Source organism: Fusarium mangiferae (genome assembly GCF_900044065.1).
Source record: "Fusarium mangiferae strain MRC7560 genome assembly, contig: FMAN_scaffold002, whole genome shotgun sequence".
NCBI lineage: Eukaryota > Fungi > Ascomycota > Sordariomycetes > Hypocreales > Nectriaceae > Fusarium > Fusarium mangiferae.
The window spans coordinates 1,066,392-1,092,072 of NW_024573922.1; the positions used below are offsets into that span (position 1 = coordinate 1,066,392).

The 25,681-nt window shown below is 36.2% G+C and overlaps 9 protein-coding genes across 9 annotated transcripts; 4 read left to right on the plus strand and 5 right to left on the minus strand.

Moving 5' to 3' along the window:
- Positions 1 to 9,803: 9,803 nt before the first annotated feature.
- Positions 9,804 to 10,760, minus strand: FMAN_06354 (uncharacterized protein; the record flags this gene model as incomplete). The annotated part of the gene is made up of 1 exon (XM_041826877.1): positions 9,804 to 10,760. One exon carries the CDS (start codon positions 10,758 to 10,760, stop codon positions 9,804 to 9,806), a length of 957 nt encoding a protein of 318 aa, XP_041677895.1.
- Positions 10,761 to 11,209: 449 nt separating this feature from the next.
- FMAN_06353 (uncharacterized protein) lies at positions 11,210 to 12,365 on the minus strand (the record flags this gene model as incomplete). Its single annotated transcript, XM_041826878.1, has 5 exons — positions 11,210 to 11,285; positions 11,333 to 11,671; positions 11,720 to 12,160; positions 12,219 to 12,273; positions 12,329 to 12,365. 5 exons carry the CDS (start codon positions 12,363 to 12,365, stop codon positions 11,210 to 11,212), a joined length of 948 nt encoding a protein of 315 aa, XP_041677896.1.
- A 1,088-nt stretch (positions 12,366 to 13,453) lies between these two features.
- On the plus strand, positions 13,454 to 14,719 carry FMAN_06352 (uncharacterized protein; the record flags this gene model as incomplete). Its single annotated transcript, XM_041826879.1, has 2 exons — positions 13,454 to 13,750; positions 13,805 to 14,719. 2 exons carry the CDS (start codon positions 13,454 to 13,456, stop codon positions 14,717 to 14,719), a joined length of 1,212 nt encoding a protein of 403 aa, XP_041677897.1.
- A 512-nt stretch (positions 14,720 to 15,231) lies between these two features.
- On the plus strand, positions 15,232 to 16,350 carry FMAN_06351 (uncharacterized protein; the record flags this gene model as incomplete). Its single annotated transcript, XM_041826880.1, has 2 exons — positions 15,232 to 15,789; positions 15,850 to 16,350. 2 exons carry the CDS (start codon positions 15,232 to 15,234, stop codon positions 16,348 to 16,350), a joined length of 1,059 nt encoding a protein of 352 aa, XP_041677898.1.
- A 302-nt stretch (positions 16,351 to 16,652) lies between these two features.
- FMAN_06350 (uncharacterized protein) lies at positions 16,653 to 18,640 on the minus strand (the record flags this gene model as incomplete). Its single annotated transcript, XM_041826881.1, has 5 exons — positions 16,653 to 16,806; positions 16,861 to 17,086; positions 17,134 to 17,673; positions 17,725 to 18,491; positions 18,543 to 18,640. 5 exons carry the CDS (start codon positions 18,638 to 18,640, stop codon positions 16,653 to 16,655), a joined length of 1,785 nt encoding a protein of 594 aa, XP_041677899.1.
- Positions 18,641 to 19,297: 657 nt separating this feature from the next.
- On the plus strand, positions 19,298 to 20,597 carry FMAN_06349 (uncharacterized protein; the record flags this gene model as incomplete). Its single annotated transcript, XM_041826882.1, has 5 exons — positions 19,298 to 19,346; positions 19,399 to 19,583; positions 19,637 to 19,946; positions 19,997 to 20,150; positions 20,198 to 20,597. The coding sequence occupies 5 exons, from the start codon at positions 19,298 to 19,300 to the stop codon at positions 20,595 to 20,597; spliced, it is 1,098 nt and encodes a 365-aa protein (XP_041677900.1).
- A 53-nt stretch (positions 20,598 to 20,650) lies between these two features.
- FMAN_06348 (uncharacterized protein) lies at positions 20,651 to 21,632 on the minus strand (the record flags this gene model as incomplete). Its single annotated transcript, XM_041826883.1, has 2 exons — positions 20,651 to 21,409; positions 21,462 to 21,632. 2 exons carry the CDS (start codon positions 21,630 to 21,632, stop codon positions 20,651 to 20,653), a joined length of 930 nt encoding a protein of 309 aa, XP_041677901.1.
- A 432-nt stretch (positions 21,633 to 22,064) lies between these two features.
- Positions 22,065 to 23,095, minus strand: FMAN_06347 (uncharacterized protein; the record flags this gene model as incomplete). Its single annotated transcript, XM_041826884.1, has 3 exons — positions 22,065 to 22,533; positions 22,587 to 23,008; positions 23,060 to 23,095. 3 exons carry the CDS (start codon positions 23,093 to 23,095, stop codon positions 22,065 to 22,067), a joined length of 927 nt encoding a protein of 308 aa, XP_041677902.1.
- Positions 23,096 to 23,776: 681 nt separating this feature from the next.
- Positions 23,777 to 25,069, plus strand: FMAN_06346 (uncharacterized protein; the record flags this gene model as incomplete). Its single annotated transcript, XM_041826885.1, has 1 exon — positions 23,777 to 25,069. The coding sequence occupies one exon, from the start codon at positions 23,777 to 23,779 to the stop codon at positions 25,067 to 25,069; it is 1,293 nt and encodes a 430-aa protein (XP_041677903.1).
- Positions 25,070 to 25,681: the final 612 nt, after the last annotated feature.

A 25,681-nucleotide genomic window follows, 5' to 3' on the forward strand; every position in this document is an offset into this window, starting at 1 on the left:
AGCTTTAGTTAATATAATACTATTATATCTATTTAGTTATTACTAACTTACTATAATAATTCTAAAGCTTTTACTTAAGCTATTTAAATATAATAGTAAAACCTATAAAGAACTACTATAGTTAATATAAAACCTAATAAGCTATTAGTAAATCCTTTAGAAATTAATAGTAACTTTACCTAAAATAGTAATAAAAGATCCTCCTAAATAGTAACCTATATAATTAGTTATATTACCTATGTTATATATATTAATGCCTTAAAAGTTAGGATTAAATAGTTAAAAAAAGAGCTTATTCTTTAATAGTAGTAAAATAAGCTAGAATAATAGCTTAAAGAGAATAAAGATAGATTATAAAACCCCCTTAAAACCTAAAGAGGGAATAAACTATTTATATAACTACTTAACTTTAATATTAAAGATATATTATAAATAAGTAATAATACCTTATTAAAATAATACTAATTAAAAAATAGCTTTACTTTTAGTAGTAATAAAGAAATAAAACTTAAAAATATTATTATCTTTAAATACTTAATTGCTTTTTAAAAATAAGATAAATAATTAAATAATATAAATTAAAGCTTTAAAGGCACTTAAAAATAATACTATATTAATAAAAGCTATATTTTATTTAATTATAATAATATAATATTAAATACTAGGCTTATATAGTTAGGCTATTTAAATAAATAAATAGAAAGAAAAAAGAAAATTTAAAAAAAAAAATAAAAAGTATTAAAAGAATAGTCCTTTACCTTTATAAAAAATGGAAAGAATTACTAAATACTTATAACTATATAACTAAAAAGCATTAAGTAATAACTTAATTAATTCCCTTAAGATTTCTATAAGTATTTTATTTTTATTAAAGACTATTTCCTTTATAAGCTTAATATAGCTATAAGAGTTTATTAATATTATATTAAACTTTTACTTATATTTTAAAATATTATAGCCTTTTAAAGAGATATTAATCTTTTTAAAATTAAAAAGGAATTTATTTAATTAATATAATAACTTTAAAATACTTTAAATTAAAAGAATAAATATATAAAAAACCTATTAAATTCCTTATTATTAAAAAAGAAACCTTATTAACCTTAAAAACTACTTAAATTATATTTATATTAATAACCTTAAGAAAGTAATTTAAATTACTTTTTTATTATTAATTTAAAAAAAAAAAATTTTAAATTTTATAAAATACTATAATTATTATAAAAAAAAGTTATTATTTAAAAAACTATTTTAAACTTAAAAAGATAAATTAAATAAAGAAATTAAAAACCTAAATATAATTAAAGATATAAATTAATTTTTAATTAATACCTTTAAAATAATTTTAATTTATAATTAAAATAGACTTTAAATCTATTTTAAGAGAAGGATTTTAATTATAATTAAGGCTTAAAGCTATAAGACTATTAAAGTATAGGCTTACCTTAATTATAATATAGAGATAAATACTATTAATAAAACCTTTATAAGATTTTAGGGATTTTAATAACTAAAAGATATTAATATTTCTCTTTAAAAAGTAAATAATATTTAATTAAAAATTATAAAATATTAAAAAGTAATCTTAACTTTAATAGATTACTAAAAGTAAATATATAAAACTATATAAAACTTAATAAATATTAATAAATAAAATTAAAATAAATTAATACTTCTTTTTATTATTACTTTAAAAGACCTTTAAATTATAGCTAACTTTAAAATAAGGAAATAGTAATTTAAAGAGTATTATAAAGGCCTTAAATTCTTTAAATTTTATTAATTTTTAAAGAAAACCTATAATAAAGTTAAGATCTTTATTATTATTATTATTCAAAAACCTTACTTACTTTTTAATAAAAAACCTTAAAAACTTAATTAACTTAAAGGCATTTTTTATAAACTAAAAGCTTATATTAAGGTCTTTAGCTATAATAAGGCAATAAAAATACCTAACTTTAAGAAAATAGATTATATTATTAATTTAATTAAAGGGAAAAAGCCTTTATATAGCCTTATTTACCCTCTTTTATAGGCAGAATTTAAGGAATTCTATAAGTATATTTAAAAAAACCTAAAAACTAAATAAATTTACCCTTTTAAAAGCTTAATTAAATCCTTTATTTTTTTTATTTTTTAAAAAAATAGAGGTTTTTACCTCTATATAGATTACTATAGCTTAAATACTATTACTATTAAGAATTATTACTTTTTACCTTTAATTTTAGAGATTATAGATTATATTTAAAAAGTAAAGTATTTTTTTAAATTTAATATTAAAGATATATATTACTAAATTTATATTTAAAAAGGGGATAAATAGAAAATTACCTTTTAAACCTATTATAATTACTTTAAGTATATAGTAATACTATTTAAACTAGCTATTATATTTACTATATTTTAATATTATATTTATTAGGCCCTTTAAGGTCTTATAGATATAATTTATATTATTTATTTAAATAATATTTTAATATTCTTAAAAATAAAAGAAAAATATATTAAATACTTTAAATAAATCTTAAAATAAATAAAAGATATTAAATTATATATAAAACCCTTAAAGTGCTTTTTTTATTAAAATAAAGTAAAGTTCTTTAGTTTTATTTTAATTATTAAAGGTATTAAAGTAAACTTAATAAAAATTTATATTATTTTTAAATAGTTTAAACTTATTACCTATAAAGAAATTTAAATATTTTTAGGATTTTATAATTTCTATAGGCAGTTTATCTATAAATACTTTAAGGTTATTACTTTTTTTATAGCCTTTATAAAAGAAAGTTAAAATAGAAAGAAATTAAAAAGTATAAGGTTAAATAATTAAAAAAGATAGTTATTTTAGGCCTTTATTATTAAGTTTAAAAAGGCCTTAACTTTATAGCACTTTAATCCTAAAAGATATATTTATATTAAAATAAATATATTAAATTATATTATAGTAAAAATCCTTTTTTAATTAAATAATGAAAAGAGATATTATTTAATTACTTTTTAGTTATAAAAGTTTAATAACCTTAAGAGAAAATATAATATTTTTAATTAAGAGATAATAGTAATTATAAAGTTATTTAAATATTAATAGTTTTACCTTAAAGGCTTCTTAAAATAAATAGAGGTCTTAAGTAATTATTAAAATCTTTAATTATTTATAAAAAATATAAAACTAAATAGAAAATAAATATAATAGTATTTATATTTAATAATCTATAATTTTATAATTAAATATAAAATAGGATTTATAAATCCTATTAATATCTCTTTAAGATCTTTAGAAATTAAAAAGAAGAAATATTAAAAGCTAAACTTAATTAAGTCCTTAAGGGATAAAGTAACTAAAATATAAATAATAATAAAAGGTTAAAAACTAAAAAAGAGATTAAATAAAAAGCTTATAAAGAGAATAAATCTATTTTAAACCTTAAGTAAGTTAAAGGTAAATAAAATATCTTTAGGTATTAAAGATAATTTAGCCTTACTATTAAGTAATATAAATATTATAGGCTAGAAACTTAATTTAAATATATAATTTCAAGAAATATTAAGATTATTTATAGTAATTCTTAATAAAACTGTAAATTAATCTTTATATTAAAAAAGACCTTTAAAAAATAATATATTAAAGTTATTAATTAAAATAATTAAATTAATATAATTAAAAGATAAAATAATATTTTACTCCTTGGATAAAATATTTAAAGTAAATTATAAAAAAAGATCTTAAAAATAAAGAGTAAAAAATAACCTCTTTTATTTTAAAAATAGCCTTTATATATTATTAAAACCTAATTTTAAAGAAGAAATATTAAGACTATATTATAATAACCCCTTTATAGGGCACTTTAGTATTAAAAGAACTTAAAAGCTAATTTAAAAAAAACTTTATTAAAAAGGCCTAAAAATTAATATAAAATAGTATATATTTATATACTTTATTTATTAAAAGATAGTATTTAAAAGATATTAACCTTATAAAAAGCTTAAAAATTTATTAAATTTATTATATCCTTTTAAGGAGGTCTTTATAGATTTTATAATAAAACTGCTATTAATACTTTTTAAAGATTAATAAGTTAATATAATATTAGTAATAGTTAATAAATTTATAAAGTTTATATAATTTTTATTTATTTTTATTAAAATTACTATATTTAAATTAATTAAATTTTTCTATAAAGAGATTAAATTATAGTTTAAAGCCTTAAAAGGTATTATTTTAAATAGAGGATTTATCTTTATAAGTATATTTTATCTAAAATTATATTACTACTTAAAAAAGTAAAGACTATTAATAGCTTTTTACCTTTAAATTAATAAATAAATAAAAAGAATAAATTAAGTTTTTAATTATTATTTATATTACTTTATTAAAAATAATTAAAATACTTAATTAAAACTCTTATAAATAGCCTAGTTTATTTATAATTTAAGAGTTAATATTATAATAAATATAACCCTAAATAGGGCCCTTATAGGTTTTAACTTAAAATTTTATATTATTATTAAAAATATTAACTCTTAAAGGGAAGTCTTAAAAGTTAAATATAAAATCTAAAAGCTATAAGAATTATAAAATAAGCTTATAATATATTAATAAAATATAACTAAAAGGCAGGTTAAATACTTAACTTAAAGTATTAAGAAATAAACTTTAAATAAGGATAATTAGTTATACTTTTAATTAAAAACCTAAAGCTTAAAGAAAAGAAAAAGAAACTAGTTTTTAGATTTATTAGCCTATTTAAGATTATTAAATATATTAAACTATAAGTATATTGCCTAACCCTATTAAATTAATATATAAAAATATATAATATTTTTTATATAAGCCTTCTTAAATTATATTAAGTATATAGTTAAAAAGATAATAATTCTTTATTAATATTAAACCTTAAAGAAAAGAATAATTAATAAAAAGTTAAATAAATTAAAAATAAAAAAGAAATATATAAGGAATTATATTATTTTATAAAATAAAAAAATAGCTAGCTAAATATAATTAATAGGTTATTACTATAAATATAAAAAATGCCTTATGGATTATTACTATATAGAAAAAGTCTTAAATAAAGTAAAAAGGCAAAAGATTAAAATTATAAATAAAAATAACGTTAAAAAAAAGAGGATATTTAAAAAAAGAGCTTTAATTAAAGCTAAAAAGCTTAAGCTATAAAAATGCTATTAAGAAAAATAAATAAATATAAATTATAAATAAATCTCTCTTTATTTTAATTTAAAATTATTAAATAAAATTATAATAACTATAATAAAAATTAACTAACTATAATATTAAAAGCTATCCTTTAAGCTAATTTATCTTTCTTTATAGTATAAGCCTTTTAAAAATACTTAATTAATATACTTATAGAATTAAGGTTATTAAAAGGAGATTAATTATATTTTTAAAAGGTTATAAAAGGTAATATAATTAATATAATAAAAAGCTAAAAGCTCTTTATAGATAAAATAGGCTTAAATTAAACTAAAGGTTATATTAAAAGTAATAAATAAGCAGAAAGTAAAGTTATAGCTTTAACCCTAATAGAAATTAAAGAAATAATTATAATAAATACTTAAAGGTATTAATATAGATTTATACTTAAAATAAAATTAAAGGCAGAAATTTAAGTAATAATATTAAAGGTATTATAAAGGTTATTAATAAAATCTATATATATTAACTAAAAGAAGGTATTAATAGTAGCCTATTAGGCTATATACTTAATACTAGCCTTCTTTAAGTATAAGACCTATAAATCCTTAAATATATCTTAAACTTCTTTACTTATATTACTTTAAGGAAATAAGTATATTTTAATATAAATATAGCAGTAAGTTATAATAATTTAAATATAAAGAAAGAAAGCTTTTTATATTATAATTATATTAATTAATATAAATAAGAAAATAAAAAAAAAGACTTATAGTTAGTTTTTTAATATTAATAAAGTAAAAGGTCTAATAGTAAGTAATCTTTAAGTATAAAAAAGATTTTAATAATTAATAAAAGATATAAGCTAGTTTTATATAAATATTATAATAAAATTAAAGATAGTTTTCTTTATTTATAAAAAAGATAGACTTATAAATAAATATAAAAATATAATAAATATTTACTTAATTCCCTTTAATTATAGCTATAAAACTATAAGGAGGTTAATTAAATTAATAATAATAAATAATAAAAAAGAAATATATAAGTAATAATTACTTTTATATTTTTTATATTTTTTATAATATAAAGTATTAAAATTAATAAAGATATACTTAAAGTTATATAAGTAATATAGATTTTATATAATTTTAAGATTAAGGAAAGTAGCCTTTAACTATATATAATATTTATAGATATAATAAATATATATATATTTAAATATAGTAAAACTAAAGGGTTAATAAGGAACTTATTACTTAAAACTAAAAGCTATAGAGAATAGAAAATAGATATACTTACTGTTAAATATTATAATAAAAGAGATAGAAAGTTAAGGCAGTATTAATAAATAAAAGGTTAATTAAAGACTAAAATAAAAGGGATATAGACTATAAATAAGAAGTAAGGATAAAAGGTATATAAGTTAAAGAGGTTATATAAAATAAAAAGAAAAAGAAAAAAAAGAAAAGCTTAAATTAAAAAGAGAATTAAATACTTATAATTAAAGTAAAAATAAAAGCCTAAAAAAGCCTAAAGAAATTAAAGGTATAGCCTATAATTTAAAGGCTTAATATATATATATTTTTTAAAAGCATTTTAATAAGGCTATAAGAAATAGTTTAATAATTTATAAAGGGAAAATACTATATAATAACCTTTTATTACTATAATATCTAACTTTATTATTAAAAGCTAATAAAAGTATTTATAAAATAGAGAGATATTAATAACTTTATAAACCTATTATAATTATATTTAATTAAAAATAGTTACTTAAAAAAGGGAAGATAATTATAATAATAGTTTAATAATAAAATTAATTAATTCCCTTAATATATAACTTTAAGACCCTTTTAAATTTACTATAAAAATCCCTTAAATAGGAATTTTACTTCCTTAAGCTTTAATTAATATAATACTATTATGCCTATTTAGCTATTATTAACTTACTATAATATTAACTTTATAGAAAGTAATATCTAAAGGGGTCTTAAAGAAGCTAGATTTATATAATAGTTAGGTCTAATTGTATTAAATTAAGCTATACTTAAGTTTATTATTAATAGATTATATAAAGCGTAATACTAAGTGGTTATTAAAGTGTTATATCTCTTAATAGTAAATTTAATATATATTAGGCTTAATTAATATAAAGAAGTTTTATTAATAATTAATAAGCTAAAATCTATAAAAATGTAAATAAGTATAGGTTATATATTTAAGTATTACTTATTTATATTTTTCCTTAACTTATATTCCTTATACTGTATTATCTTATAACCTAATTCAATCTATTACTAACCTGCCAAGCTAGCCTTAGTCTGCTAATATTTACAGTTTTTCCCCTAACGCTAAAACATTTACACCATTAATTCAACCACTGCAACTATATATTTTAACTTTATAAATTACTCCTAATATAGGCCATTACTGCCGCCTAATATAATTTTAGCAATAAAGGCCTATTACTCTATTAATAGGTCTTAATCCTCTTTTAGGCAATTAATAAGGTCTTTTAAGGTATATATCTACCTTTTAATATAGAGAATAATAAATATATTTTTAGATATATTATAGAGCTTTACTTAATACTTAAAGATTATAAGATTAACTTATTATATTAGCAGTAATCTATTAATATATAGTAATTATTTACTTATAATTTTCTATTATTAAATAAAGGTATATAAATTTAAGATATCTTTAATATTAAGATTATTAATATTAATTAAAGAACTGGTTATATAGTAATTAGCTATTATACTTAAATAGTTATAGCTAGGTTAGCTATTATTAATATTAATTATATAATAGTATATTTTATAATAAAATTTTTAGTTTTTTAATTATTATAATTTAATCCTTTAAGGTTAGATTTTTAGTAGTAATTACCTTAATAAGGTAATAATAAAAAAGGCATTTAGCCTATTAGGGCTAGAAGAAATATCTTTTTTATATTTATAAATTAAGGCTACTTATTTAGTTAAATTATAAGGTTTATAGTAGTAATTATATAACCTTAAGACTTATTATTAAGGTTATTATATTTTTTAATATAGTATATAATGCCTTATATATATTATACTAAAAAATAAATATTTTATTATATTATTTTATTTAAAACCTTAACTGGCTATGCCTTATATATTACTATAAGGATATTTTGACTTTTTAATAGGTTATATATTACTAGCTTATAAGGTATTTAATAGTACTTTCTTTAAGGATTAAAATATTAACCTTTTAATTTTAAATTAATATTATAGTATTTTAGTTTTATTTTAACTAATTGTAATAAAAGGACTAAAAAGCATTTATTTAATTTATTTTTAATTAATTATAATAGTAGGGAAATTTATAAAGTATATATAATATAACTATAAGGGTTGTAATAATTTATACCTTTTAACCTAAAAACTATAATCTTAAAGCTTAATATATAGTTATAGACCTTAGTACCTCTTAAGAAGGCTACTTAACTATTAATATTATAGGCTTTAAAGACCCTAAAGATAGTAATTAAGGCCTAATTTTAATTTAAATACTTTAAAAAGTAAATTAAAAGGCATTATAATAGCTCCCTAAAGTCTATTATTAAAGCTTTAAAGTTAACTATTAAGGCAATAAAGGTAATTATATTTAAAGTTATTTTATTAAGGATTAAGCTTTATAATCTTTAAGATATAAATAAGATATTAAGCTAATATTATAAAGTAAAAAGAATTAAATTATAGAAAAAAAGGATTATAATTATATAGAAAGTATTATAAGTAATTAATTAAATAAATATTAATATATAAGTAATAGCTAAATTATTAAGAAGTAGTAATTAAGGAAGGTTAAAGTAATTAAGTAATTAGCGCTATAGTATATATAGTAAAGGCAGTTATAATATAAAGACTTATTAGGTAGTTTTTAAGTTATTTAAAAAGGAATTTAATAAGTAAAAGCTAGCCTTTTTAAACTATAACTTAAGCTATTAAGCTATAATTTAAAAAGATTAAAGAAAGTAATTAATATACTTATCTAGTTGGCATACTTATTAACTATATTATATATATAGTTATTTAATATTAAATAAAAGCTAGCTTAATACCTATTAATATAATAACTTTATATTAATAAACTTATTTTATATTATTTAATTATAAATAGATATAATACCTTATAATACTTAATATTTAATTCTATATAACTTATAAGTATAAAACTAATTTAAATTAATTTTTTATTAAAAACTATAACTATTATAGTTATTAAAGCTAAGGCTAAATACCTTTAAGCTATACTTAAGGCAAGCTTTAGCCTCTATATATAAAGCGGTAATAATTTATTATTAATAGTCTTCTTTTAAAATAAAACATACTAAATATATTATATCTAAGGACAACTATAGACTCTATGATCTCTGTTCTATTTGCAATAAATGGCAAAAGGGGCAAAAGGCACATTCCATCTGCTACTTCGCCCTTATAAAACACAAGTGGCACTCCATAATAATCCTTTTCGCTACCTTAAACCAATCCCGGCCAACTATAACCACTCACAGAACTATAATGCCGTCTCGAACAACAATTGCCTCATGGCCTGGCCTCCACTGTCCACCATTGGATCAGAGCCAGCTTACCGAATATCGGTCCATTGTTCACTCATACAACAAAGTCGCGAGCTGGCGACCACAGCGATCCATGTACCTATGACATTCGGTCCAACCAATCTTTTCAAAAGGGTAATCGAGGTTATTCCCTTCTGATTCGTCCCGCCCCTCAACGGGATCATCGTCCTCGCCATCATCAGGTTGAAGCATCCGAAACAAAACCACATCAAGGTTAGTTCCATCCAGACAACTGAAGTCAGGCTTGAGACCATTGAACAAGAAGCATGGATTGCATTTGATGGGGCGAGGATGATCCTCGTCAAGCATATAGAACTTCTTACCAGGAGGATCAATATAATCTCCGCGATCACGGCGATCAAGACAGATCAGTTCCAACTCAAGGGTTCCAGGGTCTCGTCGGGGTCTGTCATCCCAACGCAACTCCCAGTGGTGGCAGGCTTTATTGGCAGGACATCCCTCAGCGTAGGGGTGGGCGAGCATAATGACAGAAATCTCAGGACGCAAGGTGTTGCATAAGCGTTGTGTGCCAATCCCCTGGAGGAAGTCTCGGGAGAAGGACTCATTGGGCTTCTCAGATAGCCACTGGTCCGGCTTGAATCTGGGGTCCTGGCTCGGGCCTCGGTCAAGCACAACTAACGGGGTGTCTCGAAGTGACAGCTTTGAAGGTTCTTGGGGTGAGGACGTGATAATTTCCACGTCGTCGTCATCGGAGGTAAGACTCGGAGAGCCTGGACGCTCAGGGAAGATCTCCATCGTCTCACCATCGAAGTCAAATGCAATTTGTCGGTCATCGTCGATATGGTTATTGCCGTTCTCGTGGTTGTCGTCATAGTCGTCACCCCTAGAAGGAAGAGTCGGATCGACGGTATCAGCATTCACAACGTCTCCATTCTCTCCGGCGAGCTGACGATAAACCGCGATAGTGTCATCGATTTCTGCCAACTCTTCCAATAAGAAATGACGTCGGGTATTTAAGTCATCCATAGTGAGTCAGTTGTATGACGAGTTTGTAAAAAGGTTTGTGCAAGTTGTTTCTTTCTGAAAGGAAGTTCCGTGTCTAGCGTATGGACAGATATGTTGCATAGAGAGTTTGAGAAGAAACATAGGGCCGATTGAAAATAATTAAATACCAGGATTAAAATTACCACTGTCATCCGGGGAATGGCATTGCTCTTGTCTGTGCAGTGAACCTGACGCTTTGAGGTTGTCAGAGCCACTGGTAAGCTATAGCCACATGGTAACAAAGAATGCAGAGCTGAACAATTGATACCGTACATTGTTGCCTGAACAGCTGCTGAACAGCTGCAAGAACATAGACAGCATATTCCCGTTGCCAAGTTGGGAACAATATGCACGGATGAAAGGGCCTTGCTAGGAACGACAGAACAAATCGAAAGAGAATGTAAATATGATACAGTAGTCTAGGTCAGGGACTAAAAGGTTTGTCCGGTGACAAGGGTCTCGTAGACTAGACCTTCGAAAACAGATCGCTTTATCGCAGCACCAAAACTGTTCTTTGTCAGCTACCTTAGAACACTGGAACCTAACGAACTTACCCGTGACATTTCGCAGCCTTCATCAACTTGGCCGCAAGACTACCCAAGCTGCTTGTGCTAAACCCACCAAAGTTTGGCCGACATCGAATATCATTCCAGGCCTGGATTGGCGTCATCTCATCCTCATTCGATAGGTCAGGCGCCAGTGTCAAAAGCCGCTCTAGCATAGACGATGGAGTATTTCCAAAACTGGGGGATGAGGGGAGACGTGGGTTATTTGTGTGTGATGTATCGCCACAGGCTGCCATGAGCTGAGCCGTCGCAGTCAGGGCATGGTTACCAGGCTCGTCGGGCTTCTTGGCATCGCCGTGGAGATGACCCAGACAAGGCTCTTCAATTCTAGTATGTGTCAGCAGAGACTCGGCGATGAGTGTTGGAGGGACATACTTTAGAACAAACTCCATGCCTGCAATGATCTGATCCACTTCACCCACGCGCGAATGGCTTGAGTACCCTTGGTTAAACAAGACAGGAGCGCCATGGCCTTCGGATGGGTCAGAAAAATCTCCGAACGAAGACGGTGATATCAGTTGTGGAGAAGGTACAATGTCCACCGATTGGTAGCCCGGGTCACCAAGGTACATCGGCGAGGCGCCGCTTGACGACCCAGTGGTTCTAGATGGAGTAGCGTAGTCATTGATCGGGTAGTTGATCTCTCTGAACCCAGTATCGGTGGAATTGGGACCTAGAGACAGTTGCTGTAGCGCATTTTGGAGACCAGCACGGAGTTGTTCGCATTCTCGCGCAAGTTCCGCTTCCCGGGATCGGGACTTGGCTAGCTCTTCTTCCAACGTCCTGGCGTACTTATCCTTTCGGCCACGGTAGGATCTAAAAGAGTGGGGTGTTAAAATTGGTTATATAAGACAGCGTCCCTGAAGTTTCTTACTGTTGAGCACGTCGTAATTGGGCTCTCCGCCTCTCTACTGGATTTTCCTTGGGCTCTTGATATTCTTCAGTACATTGTCCAAACAAGGATCAGCAAAAACTCAAACTGACCCCCAGGGTTGAAAATTCGGAAGATTCTATCAGTCATTGTGAGATTGGTGGGAGACAGGAGGGAACGCGAAAAAGGTAAAAATGATGAAAGATCAATAAAGATAAAGAGAACAACAACTCCAGTTCAGCTGCTTCATTCTTGTTTCTTATCCAAGATTAGTCAACGGGTAAGCATTGAGCCTATTGGTTGTGGTGAGCGCTAGCTGAGTGAGACCCTTGTATCAGGGGCGTTTTGGCGTCGTCCCCTCATTTTGGGGCACCGAGGATGAGAATATCAGAATTTCCTAATGGGGAAAGGTTCGTCTTACTCATGTCAGCCCTGACACGCAGGGGGATAAGCGAAAAGGCTGTGATATCATGTCTCAACGAGAATAAGTGGTCAAGAAAGACTATTCCTATCTGCAAGGATAATTAATAGCATCATTGGCGAGCCCAATAAGTTTGTTTCCACAAATTTGAACTTGGTCACATCAAGTATCATTAACCTTGTACGATAAGGTTATCCATGCCCGTGCACCCATTTTCATCCCTGTTATCATGTTCCTTACGCGCCAACAAAAGGTCTCTCTTTTATATCACTGAGTTGTAATTATCTACACACTAAATGGTCAAATATTGGCAATGAGGTTAATTGCTTTTTTCCTTCAAAAGATGCTACGGCGCTTCTAAAATGGAAATTGTGATTATGGAGTTTCGAAGCACAGATCTGACTTCTAAACAGGGGCCATAAGACCCCGGTTTCACTTTAGCCGGCAGCACGGCAACCAAGTCGCATTATGTTGTTTCCGAACTGTGGATGGTTCTTCAGCATCGTTTCACATTTTAAGCAAGTGGGACATTCGATTTGGCCGTTTATGTTGCAGTGAAATTGCTGCCTTTCCTAATGAGGAGATTCAGATTACTTCGATGTCGAGACTTATCCCTGGAAGTGAATTATATGGAGATATTGAGTCAGGACGAGAGATTGTTATAAAGAACATCGAGACGCGTTCAATAAACTCGATATCTTCATTCAATCACTCAAACATTCTTCCCTCATTCATTTTCTGCAGCAGGCCTGCTTTTTAATACTTTTCTTTCCTTCTACACTCTCTTACCAACTTCACCACCAACAGATCAAACAACATGTTCTCTTCCGGATCATTTCTCTCAGCTTTACTCTGGCTTGCTCAGGAAGCTACCAGCCACCCAGCATGCAAGCCCGGAATGAACAGCAACGCTATGACAGGCAAGGCGATCTATGTTCTCACTAACGAGAAGGCGAACGGTGTCCTTGCGATCCCAATTGGCCAGGACGGTACACTATCCAAGGGCAAGGTTACCATGACCGGCGGTGCAGGCTCTGTAGCTGTTGACGCTGAGGGCAAGCCCGCTACGCCTGATGCTTTGATTAGCCAGTCTGCTCTGACGATTGCAGGCAACGTAAGTCTAAACTTCCTCATAGATACTATGGATCATTTGTTGACTCTAGTCTAGAATATCTTCGCTGTCAACGCTGGCTCCAACACTCTCAGCATGCTTAGAGTCTCCCGATCCGATCCCACGAAACTACAGATGGTCGGAAAACCGGTCCAAGTCCCTGGCGAGTTCCCCAACACCGTCACTGCTTCTGCCAAGAATGGAGTTGTTTGTGTTGGCTCAACTGGTGCCAAGGCCGGCGTTTCTTGCAGCAGCTTCTCGCGACAAGGACTCGGTGCCATGGACGAACTACGAACGATTGATCTCGGTCAAACAACACCTCCTGCCGGACCTACAAACACACTTTCGCAAGTACTCTTCTCAGAGGATGAGTCCATGCTGTTCACTATGGTCAAGGGCGACCCTGCTGTGAACAACACTGGCTTTATCTCCGTCGCAAATGTCGAGATGAACAACGGAGTCGCAGCTGTTAGCAAGCAGGATGCCCGCAGTTCACCTGAAGGAACAGCTGTGCTCTTTGGCTCGCAGGTGATCCCCGGAACATCAAAGGTCTTCGCTACAGATGCTTCCTTCGGCGCAGCCATTCTCGATGTCGACCCCAATAACTGCGAAGCCACCACCGCCGCCAAGGGAGCAGTCGAAGGCCAGACCGCCACGTGCTGGGTCGCCATTTCTCCCGCTACCAAGTCTGCTTTCGTGACAGATGTCGGCCGCAACCGAGTTGTCGAGATGAGCCTCGAGGATGCGAGCGTTGTATCTGAGCTTGATTTGATTTGCAACGGTGACCCTGGCCTGATCGACCTCGCTGCTTCTGGCAACTTCCTTTATGCTCTTTCACCTGGCAATGGTACTACTCAGGCTGCTGTCACAGTTCTCGATGTCTCGGGTGGATCTGGATCGGCCAAGATGGTGCAGCATTTTGAGTTGGCTGGTATGGCCAGCAACACTGCCATGGGAATGAAGGTCATGTAATCATTGGAAAAGAGCAAATGGCGGTTGGTAGGATCTGGCGTTCAGACTATGTACTAGGATAATACAAGATTTTCTCTTTGGCTTCGTTCCCTTACTAGATTCGCCCCATGTTACAAATACTTTTGGCTCTTGGTCAACAAGGAGTCCGTTGTTTACGCCTGGAGCTCTACCACTGGTCCAATTATCTTTGGGAGGATGTTGGGAGCTCTTCATTTGTCCTTTCATATTTGACTTTCTCACCCTCGAGCTACCTTTCCCTTCGCTGGCTTTAAAGTTAAACTTCCGGGAACGAACACCCATCAAGGTTCTCTCTACCGATTTAAGCTCTCAGCCACAAGTTCTAACTATAAATAACTAATCTAGCTCGCGATGGGGCCACGAGTATTGCTTTTCTTTCTTAACACGATAACCTCGAAGCAAAAATTCCACGAGACTCATCTTCAGGCGCTCTGTCTACTTGTTCTACTGTCCACTCCCCCAATCTCTACTACTTATTCCTTGTACTGTCGACTATGAGATACGACTCTAGATTCCACAGCTGCACAATTTGCGGCATCGCGCTTAGACGATCAGAGGGTTGGAAGACTGATGTCGTCGCATTATCTGGCCCGCACTGGCCTCAGCTACTCGAGTCACCTTCATCTCTAAGGGTTAAAGATGATCAAGTTTCTCGCCACGCCACGAAACCAGACTACCAACATCCTTCCCTTATTTTACTTCCCCAGGAGCAGAAGATCTATCCTCATGCTACCTACGAATTGAAGAAGAAGTCTGATAAACCTTCAGAATGGGAGGGAATCATGTTTGTTGGGCTACATGCGGCTTGCGAAGACCTTGCCAATCGGGTCATGAAGAAATCTTATAAGGCCAGGTTAAGGTCTGTCGGGGACCTATGGCTGACCCTCGAGCGCCGTTGTGCTAGGCATATGTACTGGAACCGTATTTCTAACAGCCACTTCACCCCTAAAGTACCCGAAAACAAGCCCGGCCTGCCGTTTTCAGTTGGCCTTGGACGATATTTTGTTCCGTCTCGAAGTATTCAACTATATGGATACTATGAGGATAGTTGGGTAAGTCTGATCTTCACTTTCTAACAAGCCTAAATTTATTTGCTGAACTTCGATGCATAGTGGAATGAGGACCCCGTCAGCATTCCGAACCTGACCACCCTACTGATCGCAAACTTGAAGCCCGAAAAAGACGTTTCTGGCAAATTGCCTAAAACCCTCACTGGGTTCCAGAAACGCCTTGAATGTCTCCCGCGAGAATTGAAGGACCTTATTTACTCGTTCCTCCATAATGATCATCTCCCCTTGGATTGTACCTATATCATGCCTCAATCTATGTGGAAGCAGGTATTCTTTCAAGTCCCCTTCCTTTGGGACCTTGATATGAAAGAGATTGAAGATAAGACTGGCGCAGGAGATTTGAACGACCAAAACTGGGATTGGGAGAAGATTACAAGACAGGTCGTGACCCCACCAGAAATCCCACGACAAGACAGTATTGGCGGTGGTGGTGGTGCCTGGAGTTTTTACAAGGTTGGCCTCAGTGTCCCCGGTGGCTTCACCAATCGGCGTCGAATCTGGCAGATACTTGAAGAAATGTATCCCAACGACGTACGCCACTAGACTAGTGCTGAACTACTCATCAAGAAATCATGAAGGTATTGGAAGAGATATATCCGAATGGTATCAACCATGGATGCTGAATATTATGAGGAGGAGAAACAGCTTGCAAATGAATCTTGGGATACTCTGAGGTGCTAGGCCGTACTGGCCATGGTAATTATAAAATCAGCCAGCTCAACTCCTAACATCCAAACATTGGCAGGAATACACAGAATTAGTTAAACATCAAGTTATAGAACTACTTCACCACCTTTTCAGTTCCTAGAATGCTTCGCTACCTTTATTCCGCTGATCCCGTTCTTCTAATCCAGCTGATAGAGCGGGTCAAGCTTAGCTGACTTCTGAAGAAAGACGTATCTATTGACAAACCAAGGCAACCATTGTCGAAGCTGATACGTGACGTGGCGTCTTGTTGGAACTCCAAAGATGTAGTCTAGCTCTTCCAATGTACGTTGCCTGTGGTGCTCCGGTCAGTCACAGAGATATTCAATCAACCCACTATTCACTTACTTGGTCTCTGGGATAATTAAGAATATCACAATAAACGCAACAACATTGAGACCTGCGTAGAAGCCGAACGCCCCAGTTGGCCCGAGACGATCAAGAAGGGAAGGGAACGTCAAGGTCAAAGCACTTCCAACGGCGTTGTTGACGCAGATAGTGAAGGCTGAACCAATTTCTCGATGCGACAGTGGAAATGCTTCGGAGAAATAGATAGAAGGTAGGGGTCCGATGCCTAAAGAGTCAGCTTCTGATAGAGTGGTGATAGAAAACTCAACTGACCAGGTCCATACATGGCAGTGAACAGGTAAATGAAGAAAGCTATAAGCGGTACTCTGGCACTCGAATCCTTGTCGATCTGAAAACTGAATCCTGCCGCCAGCAAACACCACGCCATGTTGGGGAAGGTAACCAGCAGCAGATTTCGACGACCAAAGGTGTCAACCATGTAAACAGCAGGGAAGGCAAAAATAAACATGACGAGGCCAAATCCCATGGAAGCGAGAAGACAGTCCCTGGTGGAGTAGTTCGCAGCAGCGAAGATGGTGGACGAGTAGAATGCCATGATGTTGATGCCGGAAAATTGCTGCGAGATGACGATCCAGGATGATGCAACCGTAGCTCGCCGAAGGCGAGGGACGCTTACCAGCTCCCACATACGGCGAGCGAGAGTCTTTCCGCCAAAAGCATCTTTCTCTTCGAGGATCTGACGATGAGCGTAGTATAAGTCTCGGGCTGCGAGCATCTCCGTGTTGCGGATACGGCAGAAGACTTTGAAAGAGTCTTGGTAGCGGCCCTTCTTGATAAGCCAGCGAGGGGATTCTGGTACAAGCGTTAGCATCTGATATCGATATAACATGAGTGAATACTGACCAGGGCAGAACCAGACAAAGATAACTACCGGAATAGCTGGAACAAACGCGGCTGCAAGCTGAAACCTCCAAGCAAGATCTCCGATACGATACCAGATGAGGTTCGAACAGAATCCTAGAAAAATGCCAAAAGCAACCCATAGTTGAAAGCTCGTGACGATGCCCCCTCTGACGGATGCTGGAGCAATTTCGGCAGAGTAAACCGGAATGGTCGAGATCTTGATACCCATTCCCAAGCCCATAAAGAGACGGCAGATCAAGAGTCCCCACCAGTTCTGGGTAAAGGCTTGAGCAAGTACCGGAAATATGCAGAAAAGGCCGGTCAAGAAGATGGCGCCTCGTCGGCCAATTCGGTTGTTGATAGGATCGGCTGCCCAGGCACTGAGGAGACCAAAGAGCGTAGGACCAGAGTTGATGACACCTATGAGAGTAGTTTGATGCTCGATGCCGAATTCTTGGGGGAACGATAGGTTTGCGCCGTTCGCTCCAGTGTTATCCCAGCCTTGTACAGCAGAGCCAAGAGAACAGAGAGCAATGCCATAGTAGAGGCTACGAGGAAGATGCCACTTATGAGTTACTTCCCGTTGCAGAACACGCTTATCATCGTCGGTCAGCTCTTCGATGTTCTCGTAGCTTGTAGGGTTTTGAGCTGCGAGTGCGCCTCGGTAGAAGACGTCTATCTTGTCCTGAAAGTCGTAGTCTTCGCAGAAGGCATTGACTTGCATCCGCAGGTCAGCTCGAGAGATGCCGGCAAGAGGATTTCGAATTCTGCACATCAAGAATGTGAGCAGGTGGCGTCTTGACTCTTAGGTAACATACTTAGCATTCGCATTTCGAGTAAAGTCCTGCGGTGTGAGATGGTCGATGTGTTCAACATCATGCTTGACCTGATCTTCAATATCAGACTTGCGGTCCATAGTGCTTTCTGAAATCTGTAAAAGTGCTAATAGCCAATTGATAGCTCTTGAACAACATGTCTGGTCATCAGCGCAAGAGGGCCACTTTTATACTCGTCGATCAGAGCATCAACTTGCGGGGTGACTAGGTTCCCCAGAGAATCGACTTTCGCTCCATACTCTTCTTAGAATGGCGCCACTTCCACCCCAGACTGAATGATTCCACCCCGCATAGGATTTTACATCATGTGAGATAAGGCAAACAAGAATGTTCCTGAAGTGCCGGTTCTCGGCAAACTGAACAATTACCCCCGAAGGAGCTGCCAGTGCAGTCGGGTCAACCACCCGATTGGCCGATTCGAATATACTAACATGCAAATGCCACACGCAGGGCATTGGAACACACAGGGCACGAGCGGGGAACACTGGACGGAATGGACTGGCACACGCAGGGCATAGGAGGGGAATAGTGCACAGAGACTTGGTACACGCAGGGCAGGTTACATTACGGTCGCAAACTCGGCAATTTGGAGCCATTTGTGGATTGAGAAATTGATAGAAGTATGGTTATAAGCGTATTCGTCGTCCGCCGTCTATGCTGCACCAAGAAGAGTAAGTCACCGAAGACAACCATCTTTTACATCTACCAAGCAGAGCATTCTACAAACATTATCCATTATGGGAAGCACTGGAACTCAATCGTGGCTTGACAAGCTCGAAGAGCAGCGTACGTTTCTCTTTTGAAGAAGGGCTTAACGTTGTGATGCTAATGATGTTAGTCAACGTGGATGTCGACTGGATGGCTCCAGAGTGGATCAAAGCCATGCCATTCAAGTTCCACGATCAGACCAGCAATCAACTCTGGGTTGACATCCAACTCGGCGATGACTCGAACAAGGAGTTGTTCGAACAAACTACAAAGGAGCTCAAAGACCAAGACTGGCTCGCCGTCTACACGCGCATGGTAATTGATGCAGCTCACCAGTATTGATGGAAAACCTGCTCACTAGCTCACAGGCTGTTCTCATGTGCAAGAAGAACATCGATTCCATCCAGGGCCGCGTTCTTCTGCAAACACTTCCCTCCAAGGCTTACGACACCCAAGCTACTCTTGATCATGCACGCCTTTACGATAAGGAATTCGCCAGAGCTGGAATTTCGCGAGAGCGATTCTGCATCAAGATTCCTTCCACTGGTCCTGCTCTCAACGCTGCAAAGATTCTCTCCGCCGAGGGTATTCCGACACTTGGCACAGCACTTTTCAGTCTTGCGCAGGCTATCGCTTGCAGCCAGGCTGGTATGCTTTACATCAGTCCTTATTACAACGGTACGTTAAGGAAGAAGCAGTAGAAGTATAACATTAACACAAAACTACAGAAACGCGGGCGCATGATGAGCCATCTCTTTGGCCAGACGTTGCCGACCCTGCACTGGAGCATCCCAATTCCCCGCGTATCGTCCAAATTCTTGAGACATACAAACGGCTTTACAAGGAAACTGGAAAGGAACAACCCCTTGTGAAGAACGCCAGGTAAGAAAGACATCACCATTTCCAGGTTGTTTTTGACAGATCCCGAGCTTTATCACGCCTCAAGAGGCTATGGCCGCTGGCGAAATGGGATGCCACTCAGCCACCATCTCCCATACCGTCCTCGAGAAGCTCTCTAAACTTCCATACGACGCTTCCAAGCAACCCGGAGAAGGTCTACCCAAACCTATCCATGCATACAAGAACGCCAATCCATTGCCGGAGCGTTTCAAAAAGCTCCTCTCTATCGATCCCTTGGCTGGACCAGACTGGGATGGAAAACTAGCCAGTACTGATGTCGACTATCTGGCTAACGGTGGTGCTGAGATTGACAAAGCGAATGAGGCTGATAAAGCGACCAAGACTCGCTTGGCCGATGCGCTGACACTGTTTATTGGTGGTGAAGAGCGAAGCAAGGCGAAGGTTGAAGCCATGCTTGCCAAAGTGTAGATAAATCTCGATATCGCCCGAAATTGACCACCAGAGCAATTCTACCAAGAGTACTAGAAACAATATTGTTGAAGTGTCGTATCTGGCCCAAAATCCATCGCTGAAAGAGGAAAGTCGGTACCCCAACCCGCGAGAGATATCTGATCGCCTGAAGTGTCCGCAAGGAAGTCGTGAATGTTGGAGATCGGCCTGCCATTCTCTAGTTGCGGTTCTGCAATTGCACCCACGTCGGGCTCCGCCATGTGCTTCAGTGGCATCATCATGGCTTGATTTGGCAAATGTTGCGTTTCCATCAGTGCCATGGTCGTGTTCAAAAGGTCATTCGGATCAGATATGGGGCCAACAGCCTCGAATGACGAGCTTTGAATGAGATTGCCTTCTTCGTTGCCGATCAAGGCTGGGTGGGGTACTGCTGCTGGGTGAATAGAATCAGTCGGAGGAGAAAAGGAAGGCTGAGAAGTCGGATCGTTGACGATAGGATAGCTCGTGTCCACTGGGGCTAGTTCCCGGACATCTGTGCGAAGGCTTTCTGATTGTTGACCCCGAACTCTGGTCTCCAGCTTCCCCATCTCATCAAGGTTCATCCCGTTGCTCGTCGCATGAAGTTTAGGCATCGCAGCCGTAGCTCGCCAGGTATTCACCTCAGCCAGCAACTCATCTCGCTCCTGAACCATGGCTCTATAAGCTTGTATCACATCCAGGCACGCGCCACGCTCAAACTGATGCCGTTTTATACTCTCTTCAATCACGTCGTGCTTGGACAGCCTGGCGGGGTTCTTCCCAGCTAGCGCGGGAAGTTCTTTTGCCAAGTCCTACGGCAAAGCGTTAGATATACCGTAGTGCGGATTAATAGAATGATCTCACATTGAGTCGCTCTCGAAACAGCTCTCGGCGTTTCTTCTCAAAGATGCGATGTGCAGCCCGATCATCTGCCGTGAAATTACGGACGCGCTTCTTGGGCGGTTTTGTGGAGGCACCATTTGGGCCGGCGGCTGAATCACCAGACGCGAGTTCTGCTCGTGCTGCTGCTAGCATTTGTCTGTAACTTCAACTTGAACCCGCTTGAGTTCTTCCTTACTGTTGTTTAGCAGATAATCGCCTTCGAGATATCAGGCTGAGGATACGTCAGCTGAAGTTGAGTGCCGGATATGGGTCGAGTTAGATGCGACGCTTCTCCACACGTGAGCATTCCCCTCACCTTGAAAACATCGCTGGCAAATCATATCGTTAGCCAAGGCTTGCCCTGCACAGGTCAGAAGTTACTGGTGGGATAAGTTTATCCACTTCTTTTGGTTATTTCGACATATTAGCATCAAGAAGCATTGTTGCACAAGCTCCGCAATGAAGGGTATGCGATGCTCGCATATTAGACCAGAAGATGTAGTTATTCACATATATTGATAAAAATGAGAAATACCTGACAGTATCTACCTCATTCTCGTGTCGGTATTCCCAACATACGCAACTCTAGCGCCCGTTCCTGACTCGCGCAACAACCTCTTCGATGCTCTCCTGTGGTACTCCCAACAAGTCATTATCAAGGATGCCTCTTGTCTCAAAATTCGCTTGAAATCCTTCCTGGACAATGACTGCAAGGCCCAGTCTTCCGATAGCCATCAGTCTCGGCATCATTTCAGTGGCTGTTGCAACGATCTTCTGTGCCTTGGCGATCTCTCCATCCGTCTTAACATAGGCAACCTTCCATCCTTCCTTACCAACGAGCTTTTGCTCGGCCTCAAGGAGACCATTCAAAGACAGCTCTGACGATGAGATATAGATAATGCGATTCGCTGTTTCTTCAGGGTGGTTGAGAATGCCAACGACAGCTTGACCGACACCATCACGTGTAGTAGCGGTAAACTTGGCATTCCCGTCATCTAGGATTTGAGCTGTCTTGGCCCCAGGATCGATACCAAAAAAGCCGACTTGAATGGAACTATATGAGGTTATCAACAGCAGTACTACACCCCGGGAATTGAATGAGCTCACAAATCTAGGATAACTCCGCAAGCAACTTCAGTCCAAGACCAGCCCGGCTGCTCGAGAGACTTGAGGTGCTCAACCATACGAGCTTTCGCAGCTGCGACAGGAAATACTCTTACAGTGTCTTTGTTAGTCGTGTCAGCGCCGTAGCCCGACGCGATCAATCTCTTCACACCGGCCTCCACAGAAGCACGAGCTAGCTCGGGGAGATGCTCCTCTGCTGCGAAGCCCAAAGCCAGTACCACAGCATCATGGCCACGAAAGACCTGTACCATCTCGAGTGGTGGGTACTCATCGTGTACTTGAACAACATTTGTCATGGCAGGATATTCGGCTGGCTTGGAGCCGAATCTGTTGATGACGGTGATGTCGAACTTCTTGCTGTCGTGCAAAGCTTTGAAGATGAAGGCGCCGATCCGACCAGAAGCCTAATCATGTCTGTTTGTCAGTCGGTCTTACCACTGGCCATGATTACTTACGCCGACGATGGCTACTTTATGGATCGGGGAAGCCATCTGGGCCTCAGACTTCAAGAGAGCGGGGCTTGATGGAATTGTGAATGCTTTGGGTTCAGCTCGAAGTCAGAATTGATCGGCGGCGGCGTAGAATTTATGCGTTTTACAAAGTCATATGGAGGATTTCCTCTGGCTTATCATTAGATCTAACAAAATGTCTCCGACTTGCTGAATGTGTCCGAATGATCACGTCAGTTTGCGGAGCTTATAGTGTGAGACGATTGTCCAGAGATGGAATCCCGACGGAAGTTGTCAGATTGCAAGATAGATTCATCGGTAAGTGACGAAGGACCCGCAAACAGCAATTCGATTTCGGACTCACCTTTTAGTCATCAAACTTGAAGGTCTCAGGCCAATCTTTCCAGCCTTGCAGATAGAGGAACGCTTTCAAAGGTGTTCTATGGAATTCGTGGCAGACAACTACTCTAGGGTACATGTCTGGCAAGCTGCATTACCCCAGTTTCAGCCTTGATTGCGGGGCTTCAGGTCCCTCAATCAATTAATCCAGAGCGACAAATCTTAGCTCCCCGTCTGAGTCATTGACCGCCTGAGCTTTGACTTGTTTTATTATCGTCAATACTCTAAATTCTTGATAAATATCCTATTTCGCCCAGTTTCTTTCATGCTACCTTGTTATAATTTTTCGTTGCTTTGAGATCCCACCCACAACGCCCTTCAACGATGAATTCCCTACCCGATGAGATTGTCAGCATTATTATCACCAAGGTCACAGCTCACGAACTTGCCCAACTATCGCGAGCTTGCAAAAAGCTCAATAGTCTTGCTGAGCCCCTTTTATGGACCAATATCGAGTTTCATCACCATACATTCCACGAAGCTAGCGACTTGAAAAAGCCCTCGCCTATGATATCTGCATCAGACCGGTTTTACCACTGGGACACTAAATACCCGGGACAATGCAAGGCAGAAAAGTTCTTCGAGATGTTGCAGGATCTGTTGCTCAAGGACATAGACCGTCTGAAACAATTGTGTTCACGAGTTGAGTCTATCTGTACCGTTGTCCGGTCAAAGACAGACTTTTGGCAAATTTTGCCATATTTTACCAACATCAAGGCTCTTGAACTATATGGCGACTCCTCTTACTTTGACCAGGATGAGTATAGACTTTTCTGCCCATCTGCTACTATACTTACGAAGCTCCGTTATGTAAAGCTCGATGGCTCTATACCTACGGCCGTCGTCAAATGGATATTGGAGTCCTGCTCAAGCGTCGATCGACTCGAACTCGGACTACTTTACAAACCGATAGAATCGAGAGCAACTATAGAAGACGACTTTCCACGCTTGCCTGAAGATATTTACAGTCCACCCGGGGACCCCACGTATGGTAGACTCCGGGGATGGGCTGTCATACCTAGACCCTTATCCGGCTTCTTACCATTTCGCAAAGATGCGACGTCATTGAGATTGCCACGACTGCGACATTTACATCTCTGTCAGCCATCGCAGAGCAACCTGTCAGCAAGAATGGTTAGTTATTTCTGGTCAACAAGTGCCGAAGTCTGCGCCCATAAAGACTGGGAGAATATTTTACAAGCCTCGTGTGAAACGCTTGAGACACTTTCGGTAGAACAACAAATTGGCATAGAGCATGGAGACGGTGCCGTCGATGATGCAGAGGGATTTTTCCGAAGTGACCAAGACGGTCTTGGTAGCCAGAGGTTGATGAATATGCTCGAGAGAGCGTTGACGGAGAGAAAGTTTTCTGCATTGAAGCGCGTTTATCTGAAGGGAATTGTTGTTGGATCGAAGGAACGTGGTGAGCCGATTGGAGATGTGCCTGGAGGTCGGTTTATGAGGTTTCTTGAGAAGAAGGGGATGGCATGCGAGGCGAGACTTGGTGAGGGATACTGGTTTGATGGCGATGATGGTACAGGACCTCCTGCTAAATGGGATGCGCGCGACGATGATTGGGAGGAGGAACTTTTAGCAAGCGTTGGTAGTCAGCAATAAGTGAACGGTCTTTTCTTGTAGTCAAAGTTGTATCTGCTGGCGCCGCGGCGCACTGGTAGTCGTCTTGATGCAAGCAGTCGCATCATCGATGTATCAACCTGCCATTGACACCTCTTCACTGCATCGGCGAATCTTGCCCAGGCAGGCCAGGGTCATTTTTAGGGGGTTCATGCCATACCCTATCGGGCTAGTGTTATGTTATCCATGTTGACTTAGTTCTCGTAGCTCAGGTGAGCGTCGCGAGGAGAAGTATCCTTTAAACAAGCTGAGACGAGAGTATGGGAATGGGGATCTTGAGCTTGCGCTTGATTTAGCTGGGCACTGTCATCATTCAAGTGACTTCAAACATGATATGATTTAACCATTTCTTTAGCACGTTTTCTACCATCGAAACGATGCATGCTCCCCCCACCTCGAACCCTGCACGAACTGACACGTCTCCCCATGCTGATCAACTAATTCTCGGCCAAGCACCTCATTCGTTCGTCTACCACCAAGTCTCATCACTATAATTCGCCGAACCCCCCCCAAATATGGAGTAGAACAATTTATCTTATCATTATTTCCCCCGACCGAAAATTCCCAGATTGTTTTTTCGGTTTTTCTCTTTTT